This window comes from Syzygium oleosum, unplaced genomic scaffold (assembly GCF_021117445.2).
Source record: "Syzygium oleosum isolate NSW1041296 unplaced genomic scaffold, Sole_v2.1 Sole_v2.17, whole genome shotgun sequence".
Classification (NCBI taxonomy): Eukaryota; Viridiplantae; Streptophyta; class Magnoliopsida; order Myrtales; family Myrtaceae; genus Syzygium; species Syzygium oleosum.
This window is the reverse complement of record NW_026607501.1, coordinates 3,766,877-3,779,696: the sequence shown is the minus strand read 5'-3', so window position 1 is coordinate 3,779,696 and position 12,820 is coordinate 3,766,877. Positions and strand designations below refer to the sequence as shown.

General features: G+C 43.4%; 2 protein-coding genes and 1 pseudogene across 2 annotated transcripts; all 3 read right to left on the bottom strand.

The window, feature by feature from the left end:
* Positions 1-1,389: 1,389 nt before the first annotated feature.
* Positions 1,390-2,615, bottom strand: LOC115676581 (PR5-like receptor kinase). Its single transcript, XM_056319334.1, has one exon. The coding sequence runs from the start codon at positions 2,574-2,576 to the stop codon at positions 1,659-1,661; it is 918 nt and encodes a 305-aa protein (XP_056175309.1). The 5' UTR covers positions 2,577-2,615; the 3' UTR covers positions 1,390-1,658.
* A 4,524-nt stretch (positions 2,616-7,139) lies between these two features.
* Positions 7,140-9,640, bottom strand: LOC115676692 (LEAF RUST 10 DISEASE-RESISTANCE LOCUS RECEPTOR-LIKE PROTEIN KINASE-like 2.7; annotated as a pseudogene).
* Positions 9,641-10,550: 910 nt separating this feature from the next.
* On the bottom strand, positions 10,551-12,408 carry LOC115676688 (LEAF RUST 10 DISEASE-RESISTANCE LOCUS RECEPTOR-LIKE PROTEIN KINASE-like 2.7). The gene has a single exon (XM_030599651.2). The coding sequence runs from the start codon at positions 11,832-11,834 to the stop codon at positions 10,740-10,742; it is 1,095 nt and encodes a 364-aa protein (XP_030455511.2). The 5' UTR covers positions 11,835-12,408; the 3' UTR covers positions 10,551-10,739.
* Positions 12,409-12,820: the final 412 nt, after the last annotated feature.

Here is a 12,820-nt window from a genome sequence, read left to right as displayed (position 1 = left end):
TTCTCGAAATGCATACATTATAGTTCACCAAAATATTGTGCAAATTCTTACCTTTAGATCTGGCAATTTCATTGCATCGTACTCAGCCCATCTACTCTCCTCTGAGTCTTTCACATTTCCATGCACATGTAGCATCCCATATTCCTTCCTGCAATGGCGAAACCGACTTCATTCGAGTGGACTCGAAAACTCATGCCTGTAATCAAGCCTAAAATACGTAATCCATGATATGAATCACAGAAGCTATTACAGTATTGTATTTGAAAACATACTGCAGAACATTCTATGTAAATGCAGCAGATGATGCAAGTTTTAAAATGTCAATTTCATAGTGATTACATGAGATGAAGGATTCATAAGGAGAAAGGACCAAGTAAGCCCACCATCCTGATCGGTTGCTTGCACAAGTGAATCATCTTGAGCTCTAAGAACAGTTTTTTCAAGGTTTAAAATTATACCGAGAGAGTGCGTAATGGTTGAAAGTCAAATTGGATATTTGTTTAAGCTAATAATGGGGAACTGCTCCTGCACGAGACTTAGGTAGCAAGATACTCCGAGGAATGAGAGCATCGCGTAATATCTCCATTTCAAAACAGGGATCTCATCAACGAACTTAAGGATGCTCTAAACCGAGAAGTTTTCTATCATAGGTAGCTCCACTCCTCTCCTTTTGATTTCCCATCTGTCAACATTTGATTCACGAGTAAAAAGAAAAACGTCAGGTAAACATGTGATAATGGAATGAGGTTTAGAATGTCTAACTTTAGAAGAAAATATATATCCCTGAGATCATGCCAGATGAACACTTTGAGTCACAAAGCATAAGCACAATCACTCTATCAAACAAAAATAGAAGAAGATAAATCAGCTTCTCATAATGCAGGATCATCTGTCGATACCTTTACAGTCAGGTAGATAGCTACTTTATGGAGAATGGAGAATGAAAATTCTACAAAACGATTTGTGAGGAATTTATATCGGAACATGTATCATTAATGAGTACCTCAGAATCACTTACTAAACCTAGATAACAAGGAATTTTGTAGACATTGATCAATCTTAGTTACAAAGGAAGTCGGCATGTTAGAGTAACATTTGTTGCTTAATTAGTCATCTAGAATAATCTATAATAAAGTCTTTCTATGAACTGACATATCTCTTAGCTATACTTAATATATGGATTAGGCCTATCCAATTCAAGAGTTCATTTGAAAGATCTCAAATAAAAGGAGGTTATATAATACATTTGCTTAACATGTTATCCATTTTACACAATCTAAACTCTATTTGGATAAATGCCAAACTCTACTTATAGTTTAAATTAATGCACTTTTCACTTTTTTGTGTGCATCATACTATAGAAATTAAACCTAGACATTTGATCGCAAATTTGTCAACAGTTCAATAGTCACGATTGTTTTTTTTTTCTAAATAATACTCTATTACAAACTATGTCAATTTGATATAACTGATATTGAATAACCCAAATTCGAGTCATTACTCTCTCGCGTAGATGAACTTTCACAAGGACAAGCCGTGAGCAATCTTGAGGGAGATGACAGGGTTGGTTTGGGAGGAATTTGCAAGGCCTCAACGCTTCCTTTTAGCATCTCCACAACTTGGGTCATAGATGGTCGAGCTCTGGGATCGATCTGAATTCACCATAAGGCTATTATAATCATCTTCTTCGCGATTCCTTCTTCCTCCTCATTTGTGATCCCATGTAGCCCAAGCTCTTCTTGGAGCTCCAAGCGTCGGTGGACCCAATGAGGAAAGTATATTTCGCTAGTACGATCTACCATGACCTCAATGTTTTTCCTCCTACCGACCATCTCCAGAACCATCATGCCATAACTATAGACATCCGATTTATGAGAAACCCCTCCGATGTTCCTAATGATCAGCTCCGGAGCAATGTATCCGGTAGTGCCCCGGGCACCTAGCATTGACACGATGCTCTCTTCTCTTGGGCATATTTTGGCAAGACCAAAGTCGGAAATCTTAGGACAATAGTTTGCATCAAGAAGAATATTGTGAGGCTTTATGTCGAAGTGCAAGATCCTTGTGTTGCATCCTCTATGCAAGTACTCTAGCCCGTGAGCTATGCCAAGCGAAATCTGGTACAATGTGTCCCAACTCAATTGTTGATCTACCTCCAAAGTGTTACTCCTACTGAATATGAACTTTTCGAGTGATCCGTTGGGCATGAACTCATAAACCAACGCTCTTTTGCTTCCTTCTAAACAAAACCCCAGGAGGTTGACAACATTGACATGAGAAGTCCTGCTTATGCTCGCAACTTCATTGAAAAATTCTTCTGCATCACCTGTCAGCTTCTTTAGAAGCTTCACCGCCACAAGTTGACTATCTCGAAGCTTGCCCTTGTACACGCAGCCATAGCCTCCTTGGCCTAACTTTTCTTCGAAAGAGTTGGTCATCCTTTTGATGTCTTTGTAGGTGTATCTTTTCAAAGAGATGAGTCCCTCGATTTTCATTTCGCCATCGTAATGTTCACTCTCCTGCTTTATCAAACCCATTATTCTTCTGATCATTGGTTTCTTCCTGAAGGAAAGCATCAATATAAGGGCAATCCCAAATCCAGCTCCTGATGCTGCTATTCCTGAAAAAACAGAGAACATTTTCAAACAACAATCTTACTTCATCGAGGCTTCTAAGTTGCGGATCTTTATAGAAAATATTCAATGAAAACACAATTTAACGGATTACCTATTATTGCTTTTGTCCCCAAAATGTCACGTTTCCCTGCTAGGACACAAAGGCTTATCAAATAAATCCTGAATGAAGTTGTGATGAAACTAGTAAAAGAGTGCTGCCTACGGTGCAATAGATCGTGCATATATCTCGAATGGAAGTATGTATTGTTCATGCTTGGATCCACACTGAAAAACGGTTTTATATGTAGAGTTCAAATCTATCAATGTTATATATTTCAACTGCACACTGGATCAGATTTTAGCATCACTAGCAGAGGCGGAAGCTTTTTTCTGTTTGGTTGCGTGCACAAAAGAATCCCACCAAGAAAAGCAAGTTGCTTTCGTCTGATATTTGCAAATTTTACCGTGAATTCGGTGCATCTTCACTCAATACATATAAACCATTGGATCTTGTGGGACTCAAGAGGGAACGTCATGATCAAACAATCAAGGCCGAGAAGGTTGCGGTAAAGTTCTAATCCACACCATCCCTCCGCAAGTAGAAATGAAAGATCAAGCAAAACAGTAGATATGAAATCTCAGTCAAGAAGCAAAAGCAGAAAAAGGAATCCCCCAGGAATTTACTATTAAGATTCGCCGCACAATCACAAAGAAAATAGAGAGTAAAAGTGAGAAAGAGAATTTGAGACGTAAGGTTTTATCCTGGTTCACCCTCAAATTAGGGCTAGTCCAGCTGAGAATTCCACTATATTAGCAACTCGCATCTCTCCATTATATCTCTCAATTACAAGAGAAAGAAAATATATATAGGCAATATTTTAATTCAAAATAGGAAATCTCTTTCTAGGAAACCTACTCCAATTATGAAACCATTCTGTTAAATATGTCTTGAATTTTATATACTTGGTCCAGTTCATCACCCGACTTGACATATTTTTTGTGCGACCCGAAAGTGGAGAAAAATTGAGATTTGGTTCGTGACGCGGAGGGTTGGGCCGATAGGCCCAATTTGGAGCAAGTGAACAAATCTTTATGGCGGTCCGCTCGAGCTGGAACAAGTGAACAAATGCCTCGGGAGGTTCGGGGGCTAAGCCCTCGAGAAAATTTTTGGAGAGCCCTATTTATACCGCGGCTAGGTTTTCTCATTGTTACCGAGAGAGAATTTTGTTTTCGGAGAGTTTTGTGAGCCGTGAGCTTTTGTCGTTGTTTCGATTTCTGAAAACTGTACTCTCTTTGATTATAGTGGAATCTTGTCTTGCCTCGCCCGTGGACGTAGATCACCTTGTGATCGAACCACGTAAATCCTTATGTTCTGTATTTGTTTTTCCGCGTCTGTTTCCATCACATTCAATTGTGAAACTTAATAAAATTAGGAAACTTTCCTTTATCGGGCTCAAACTATAAAAACCCTCTAGCGGCTTAGGGGCGCTGCCCCGGCGACCCCCAACAGGAAGTATGAACGACACCCCCACATTTACCATCATTGCAGGCATGAGAATGAGGATCATCTTGGCAATGGCAAACAAAACTAGTGTTCTCGAATCGACACCATCCCTCACTTGCCTCACGCTTGCTGCATTAATTGCAGTCCAGTTCAATGGGAACCCTTTCTTTTCATAATCTCACTGTAATTCATAGTCATCAAGCGAGTGAAGTTGACATTAACCTAAACAGGTATGCTAACTGCAGAATAGCAGGTGCTGACGGCAAAATAGTAATCCATTTCCTGCAATGCTTTCTCGGGAAGAAAAGCAAAAGAATGGTGGGTGGAGTTGCTAGCACAATCCACTGGATAAGTAAAAACCTGTCGGCTGCGAGGTGCAATTATAGTAGAAGAACAAATCGGCATTAGTGAAACTTAGATTGAAAGGTGTCTTTTCAAGGCTGATATTACTCGCGGAGCATCACAGGATTCCTGGTACACAGGGGCATTAACCAGGAGGAACGAATTGTTCGCATAGAAGATACTATTGATAATGAACTCCCCGTCCGAGAAAGTCAGGACAGGGTATATCTCTTTGTAGGAAATCTCGAAATTCAGATAGCCACAATATGAGTCTTGTTCGCCAGAAAGGGTAGCTGATGTTCGGCCCATATCTACAGTTCCGAGGCATGCATGCCTCGTATTGTGCATCATCTGATAGAGCCAGATAGACTAAGTTGGTGAAGATGATGATAAGAACGAATTGGTGACAATTAGCTACACACATGAAGTTTTGGTGATTCATTTGGACCAGGAGGAGGCAGAGGATTCCAGAGTATAGGAGAAAGAGGTAGGAGAGAGGGTGGAAAGCATTTGCAGAAACATCAAATGGAGTTGGTTTGAATTGGTCAAAACTCCTATCACTGTCGTGTAGTAGTTCTTCAACTTCTAGGCAAATACCAAGCGAGGCAAAAAGTGGTCTGATGCGTGCATTATTCGAACACCCAACGAAGAAAATTTGCGAAAAAATTGCTCCACAAAATCCTGTGGAACAAACCATGAAAATTCCTAGTCAAAGGGACCTCTAAATTACAATTAGGAACAAGCCTCCCATTATACAAATCTTCGTGACTAGTCAGCGAAAACGAGTCTCTCTCCTGAAGAATTGATGGCCAAGCAGTAGCTAACTTGAAATTTCCTCCTGCTAGGCGCCCCAAAAAGAGAAGTCATTCTTGTCGCATGATATTCTTAGATGGAGGAAGACAAAACAAAGTATGGCGCCATCGAATTTCCAACAAAAGAAACAAGCGGATCAGATTTGATCGGATCGAGTTTTCTCTCGACAAATTCTTGGGGTCCATTGGCCATATGATCTTCGAGGCACTAATCGAAACTAACTCCACAGCAGCTCGAGGTTTAGCGATTTTCGTGCATATTCTACGTGGTCGAAAACAGAATCTCACACGCCTATGTAAACAAGAGCCCACCAAATGAAGTTGAGAATGATCACCTGGGAATGCTACCTAAAGAACGTACCAGGGTGATTGCAGGGACGAGCGTAGGGTCCGTCGCGGCAATAACACGTGAAACTAGATGATGGCAAAGAGGAGTTGCTACTGCAAAACCCGCCGGAAGAAGCGCACGACGAGCACTCAGGTTGGTCACTATACTGAACATTGAACCCTCGATTCAAAGCTTCCTGCAAGCTGATATTGCCTCTTTCGAGATCATCGAGCGTGCTCTGTAGAACAGGAACCTTGATGCTCTTGAGGCAGCTGGTGACGTTAAAAGGGAGCTCTCTGTCAAAGAAGATGTCTTCCATGAAGAAAGCCGACTTCCTGGAGTCGTCGTAGAAGCACTCGAACTCGTTGCATATGTTCTTACACGTGCCCAAACATCCGTAGAAGATGCTGAGGCTCTTAACGGCTGGGTTCATATGGCATAGAGTGGACTCCATTATGCTAGTATTCACAAACTCGCGCAAGCACATACCGTCCATCAGATCCATCCTTGCAATCGTGATCGTATGAAGATGTTGACATCAATCTTGAGGACTCGATACCCTTGCATTCGGTACTCAAGAATAGGGTGCTGCTCCTCATAGCACTCGACCTTGAATCCTTCAGGTCGACAGAATTGGGGTCGATCGCCTCCCCAGAAAGGATAAGTTAGATTTTGGACGGTTCCGCAATTAAAAGAGCGGCAGCATTTGGTATAGTGGACATCATTGTCTCCCTCGCACAAAAGAACTCGCGGGACGATGAGGATGACGAGGATGAAGACGAGGATCGAGTGTGAAGTGGAGGAGAGAAGGAGAGCGGCTGCGTCACCCATTTGAGTAAGTTCGCGCTCTCATGGGTGCAGAATATCATGTGGAATGAGGGTTTAGAGTTCAGAGAGGCATGCTGAGGATGGAGAAATTCTTTTCTTATTCACTTTCTCCGAAGACTGAAGTGTGAAAGAGATGGATGTAATTAATTCTTCTAAGTATAATATAAAAAAACTATTCTGACCGCTGACTTTGACCGAGACCAGTTTCAGTCTTCTGACGTTTCGCGAAGGTGATGAAGAAGTGATGAGGAAGGAGTGGCCAGGAAACATGCAAAGCAATTTCCTCCGGATTTCTTCCCATGTAGTTGAATTTGAAGAGTGAAGAACTTTTTTCTAGGTTCCCACTTCGTGAAAAAGTCTAGCCCATTTGAGGGGTCAAGAGTTCTATGTTATGAGTAGTAAAGAATAAGTCAAACCTAACTTTTAGGTTAACTGACCTATCGGCTAATGCACTACTCCCATTTGAATTACTCTTCCCTGGTGTGAAAGTTAACAGTGAATTCGGAGCATCTTCACTCGATGTATTTAAACCGTTGGATCTTGGGGGTCGCAAATACCGACCTTATGATCAAACGATTAGGGCAAGGAAGGTTGCAGGAGATGGGATGATAAAGTTTTAAACCTTGAGTCTAAATTGTAACACGATCATGTATATCGTAGTGAGGATTCTGCACTTTGTTTGAGGGAAGGGTATGCACAGCAAAATGAGATTGTGAGGCTTTAGGGGCATGGGCGGGAAGTTTTCCAAATTAACAAGCAAAGGGAAGGTTATGCCCAGCAATCCTTTTCACCGAACAACTTTAGGTAATTGAAAACCACATATTGGGTGAGAGTAAGCATACATACTTGAAGGGCTGATTCCTGGTACTGGCGGTGTCGAAGGGGCGATTGCTGGTACTGGCGGTCTGTGGCAGGTATATAGGCTCCATCAGGGCAAAAACAATTGAATTCTTGCTTTGTCCAGTCATACCTGCATCTTCCCCCTGATATGATGCAATTTTCACACTGCGATCTGTTGGCAATCCAGGTGATCTCAAATCCTTCGTTCAGGACCTCACTAATAGTAGCACTATCATTGTTGCCCTCCGATGGTGGTGGTAGACCTAGAGCTTTAATTAACGAAATTGGGACAAGGACACTGAAGTTGCATAGCTCGTGCAGTGGGTTTCCAAGGTCCACTTTTGGAGCAAAGTAGCCATCGCCAGACGTGGGACAAGAGAATCGATAAGGTTGAAGGGTTGAGGATGAGTTGCAATTGTAGAATAAGGTATAATTGAGGTAGGTGAAATCGTAGTTGAAGAGACTGAAGTTTAAAGTGGTGTCAACATATTTTTGAAGACATATATCTTTCGATAAATCCGTCCTCGCCACCTCAAGGATCTGCTCACTCCTATATATGTGGATCACACGATATTCCAGGGACCCCATGGACAGGGTAAAGTTATCTCTGTCACAGCCGAGCTCATAGCCCGGATACCCACAGTAAGTTGGTTGCGTAACATGCCTGAAAGGATAGCTGATTTCTTCATCTCCACAATTAGAAGGAGCGCAATCCAGGAACGGCTGGAAGTAGCTGGTAGCTGGCATGGGGAAGTGAATATGGAGGGAGAAGATGAAGAGTAAGGAGAGAGAGGACCACGACATGGTAAGATCCATCCGAAGGGAGATGGTGTTTGGAGCTAAACAAGGAGGAGGGTACATGTAAAGGAAGAGGATGCAGAGGGATAAGAATAATGTTGCTTTGGGGAATGAATTGATCCAATGCACTGAAATGAGAAACTCTTGAATTAGTCTTCCGAAGACCAAGACTTTGGCGCCCGAGACCAAAGCTAAAAAGGAGGAGGAGAATAAGGCATGTGGAAACCAGCCAAGTAGCTTGAGCTGATGGCTAATTGTAAACTTGACTTAGGAGGAGTTGGACTAGTATCCCCACGCAACAATTTCCACACGCAGCCCCGCCTAATCAAACGAGCTTTGCCGATCTCGTTCACGATTCACTTGAGGACCCTTCATAAGGACCTCAAGAAATAGTTAGCAGCGTTCTAGATAGGCGCAGGCCCATCGCCTAAGACTAGAAACAGAAGTGGGATGGGAGCCTCAAAAACTGACGCTAACCTTATCTGGACGAGTTTCTCTAACTATGACTGATGATATTTGATATGAAGAAGTGCACTGGTAGTCTTAAAATTTGTCGCGAAAGTATAATTGAGTTTTAAAATTTTCGAAGAGTACAATTAAGTCCTCAAACTTGTCGGAAAAGTACAATTAAATCCTAAAACTCTCAAAAAATACATATACTTTTTGGAGATTCATTTGAACATGATCTATAAGCCTCAATTATTCATTTGGGCCTCGTATTGCGCATCATCCAACAGAGCCTGATAGACTAAGTTGGTGAAGATGAAGACAAGGACCGATTGGCGACAATTAGCTCCACACATGAAGTTTTGGAGATTCATTTGGACTGGAAGGAGGCGGCAGAAAATGTCATCCATGAAGAAAGCCGACTTCCTGGAGTCGTCATAGAAGCGCTCGAACTCGTTGTGTCTGTTCTTCAACGTGTCCAAACATCCATAGAAGATGCTGAGGCTCTTAACGGCGGGGTTCATATGGAAGAGAGTGGAATCCATCATGCTAGTATTTCCTAAACTCACGCAAGCACGAACGAAGATGTTGATCAATCTCGAGGACTCGATACTTTTGCGCTTGGTACTCAAGGATAGGGTACTCGTCCTCAGAGCACTCGACCTTGAATCCTTCAAGTCCACAGAACTGGGGTCGATCGCCTCCCCAGAAAGGGTAAGTTCAATTTTGGACGGTTCCGCAAATAAAAAAGTGGCGGCATTCGGTACAGTGGACATCTTCGTCTCCTTCGAACTCATGCGACGATGAGGATGAAGACGAGGATGGAGTGCGAAGGGGAGGAGAGATGGCGAGGGGCCGCGTCACCCATTTGAGTAAGTTCACGCTCTCATGGGTGGATAATATCATGTGGAATGAAGGTTTAGAGTTCAGAGGGGCATGCTGAGGATGGAGAAATTCTTTTCTTATTCAATTTCTCCGAAGACTGAAGTGTAAAAGAGATGGATGTGGTTAATTCTTCTAAGTATAATATAAAAAAAACTATTCTGACCATTGACTTTGACCGAGACCAGTTCCAGTCTTCTGACATTTCGTGAAGGTGATGAGGAAGTGATGAGGAAAGAGTGGCAAGGACACATCCAAAGCGGGAAAATTGTCAAAAAAGTCTTAAACCTATTATACGGCGGACGATCAATTTAGTTCTAAACCTTTTAATTTTGCCAATTCAGTCCTTTTGGTCAATTTTGGCCCACCGGCGTTAACGTGGCCGCCGACCAGCGTCGGCCGTCTGGCCAACGCTGAAGTGGCAATTTTTTATTATTTTTTTTTCAATTTTTTAATCTTTTTTAATCTTTTTTCTTCCTCTGGCCGGTCCGGCGACCGGTGACCGGCGGTCGGCCAGAGGGGAGGGCCGGCGAGGTTGACCTCGCCGTTGCTGAGGCGAAGCCGACCTCGCCGTCGCCTGGTTCGCGACGACGAGGTCGACCCTCTCCGTCGCTTGGGTCGCGACGGCGAGGTCGGCCTCGCCGCTGCTGGGTGAGGTCGGCCTTGCCGTTGCTGGGCAAGGCGAGGCCCAGCAGCGGCGAGGCCGATCGCGCCGTTGCTTGGGTCGCAACGACGAGGTTGACCCTTGCCCAGATCTGGCGAGGGTCGACCTCGCCGTCGCGACCCAGGCGACGGCGAGGTCGGCCCTTTGGCTGGCCGCCGATCGCCGGACTGGCCAGAGGAAGAAAAAAAAAAAAAAGAAAAAAAAGATTAAAAAAGATTTAAAATAATAATAAAAAATTGCCACGTCAGCGTTGGCTGGATGGCCGGCGCCGGCTGGCGGCCACGTCAGCGCCGGCCGGTCAAAATTGATCGGAAGGATTGAATTGGCAAGAATTAGATAGATTTAGGACTGAATTAGCAAAATTAAAAGGTTTAGGATTGAATTGGCCGCCGTACAATAGGTTTAGGATTTTTTTGACAATTTTCCCCGTCCAAAGCAATTTCCTCTGGATTTCTTTCCATGTAGTTGAATTTGAAGAGTGAAACTTTTCTCTAGGTTCCCACTTGTGAAAAAGTCTAGCCCATTTGATGGGTCAACAGTTCATGTTATGAGTAGTAAAGAACAAGTCAAACCTAAATTTTTATGTAAATTGACTATTCGGCTAAGGCATTCCGACCTAAATTACTTGCCCATGATGTGAAGTTTTATGGTGAATTCGGAGCGTCTTCGCTAATTGTATTTAAACCGTTGGATCTCGTGGGTTTACAGATACCGACCTAATGATCCAACAGTTAAGGCAAGGAAGGTTGTTGAGAATGGGGTGATATAGTTTTAGGACTTGCAGTCTAAATTGTATCGTGATCATGTCATAGCGAGGATGAGATGACAGCACTTCATCATATAAGAGGGAAGGGCATGCCCAGCAAAATGAGATCGTCAGGCTTTTAAAAGCATGAGCGGGGCGATGTCCAATTAACAAGCAAACCCAGTGTCCCTCCCATGGAAGAACATTAGCTAATTGAAAACCAGATATTAGGTGAGGGTAAGCATACATACCCTCGCAAGTCTTTGAATGGACTCCATCGGCGCAAAAACAATTGAATCCTTGCCTTTTCCAGCCATACCCGCATCTTCCACCTGATTTGATGCAATTTTCACACTGCGATGTGTTGGCAATCCAGGTGATCTCAAAGCCTCTGTTCAGCAACAAACTAATAGCGGCACGATTAATAGGAGCACTAACAGCGCTGTCCTCCGGTGGTAGTGGTGGTAGAGCTGGAGCGTCATCACTCTGTGAAATTGGGACAAGGACACTGAACTTGCATAGCTCGTGTGGTGGGTTTGCATGGTCCACATCAACAGCAAAGTAGCCATCTTGAGATTGGGGACAAGAGAATCGATGAGATTCAGGGACTGGCGATGAATCGCAATCATAGAATAAGGTGGAATTGCGGTCATTGAAAGTGTAGTCGAAGAGAATGGAGTTTAAAGTGGTGTCGACATGTCTTCCAAGACATATATCGTCCGATAAATCCATCCTTGCCACCTCAAGGATCTTCGTGCTCATAGTCATGTGGATTACCCGATATTCCAGGGACTCCATGGAGAGAAGGGTCAGGTTATGTCCGTCACAGCCGAGCTCGTAGCCGGGATACCCACAGTAACTTTTTTGCTCTTTATGCCTGAAAGGATAGCTGATTTGTTGATCTCCGCAATGAAAAGGAGCGCACTCTTGGAACGGCTGGAATTCGCTGGAAGCTGGCAAGAGGAAGTGAACATGGAGGGAGATGAAGAAGAGCAAGGAGAGAGAAGAACACGACATGGTAAGATCCATCCGAAGGGAGATGGCGTTGGGAGCAAAACAAGGGAGGAGGGTGCATGTAAAAAGGAAGAGGATGCAGAGGGATAAGAACAATGCTGCTTTTGGGAAATGACTTGACCCCCAATGCACTAAAATGAGAACCTCTTTGTCTTAAGTCATCCGAAGACCAAGACTTTGGCGCCCGAGACAAAAGCTAAAAAAGAAGGAGGAGGAGGAGGCACGTGGAAACTAGCCAAGCAACTTGAGCTGTTGGCTAATTGTATACTTGACTTTGGAGGACTTGGACTAGTATTCCGCATCTTACAATTCCTTCACGCGGCAGCCCCGACTAATCAAACGAGCTTTGCCAATCTCCTTCAAAGATGGGTTAGCAGCGTTCTAGATAGACTAGAAACACAGAAGGGGATCGGAGCCTCAGCAGAACTGAGGCGGCTAAACTGTCATCTGGACGAGTTTCCGTAAACTTTTGCCTGATGATATATCAGCCCCCAGAAAAAGCCACTTGGTTAAAGATCAGTGGATGGCAAAGGGCCATGGCTCCAGGGTCAAGCCGAATCGGGCCCATCTCTCGTGATTCACGATGATGAAGATGGTGACCCACGTTGGAAGCAATAACTTGCCATCATTTTCAATTACAGAAAATTGCTAAAGCTCATAAATCGCTCGGGCCTCAAGTATTATTGAAAATAATCCTTTTTTTAGGTACCAATTCCTAGGAGGAATATGATCAAAGGCAGTAACGCGGCAAGCTGAGACCGTGTTTCTTATTTTATTGTGCCGGTGCTCGCACGCCATACTCCTTCCAATTTTTCATGTATTTTTGCCTTTCCCAAGAGGAGGAAATACTCTCTGTGTGTTTTACATCTAAGATATGTTGAAGCAGTTTAACCTCTTGCTTAGGAGGATTTTACTACAATCTTATGGGCATTAACCTAGCCACTATCTTTATCGAGACGTGGGATCTGTCTCTACCCCCTATTATTTGTATGTCCTTGGAG

What these genes read in the sequence shown, in the direction of transcription:
- LOC115676581 (XM_056319334.1), bottom strand. Translation starts at nt 2,576, where the DNA reads ATGCTTTCCTTCAGGAAGAAACCAATGATCAGAAGAATAATGGGTTTG.
- LOC115676688 (XM_030599651.2), bottom strand. Translation starts at nt 11,834, where the DNA reads ATGGATCTTACCATGTCGTGTTCTTCTCTCTCCTTGCTCTTCTTCATC.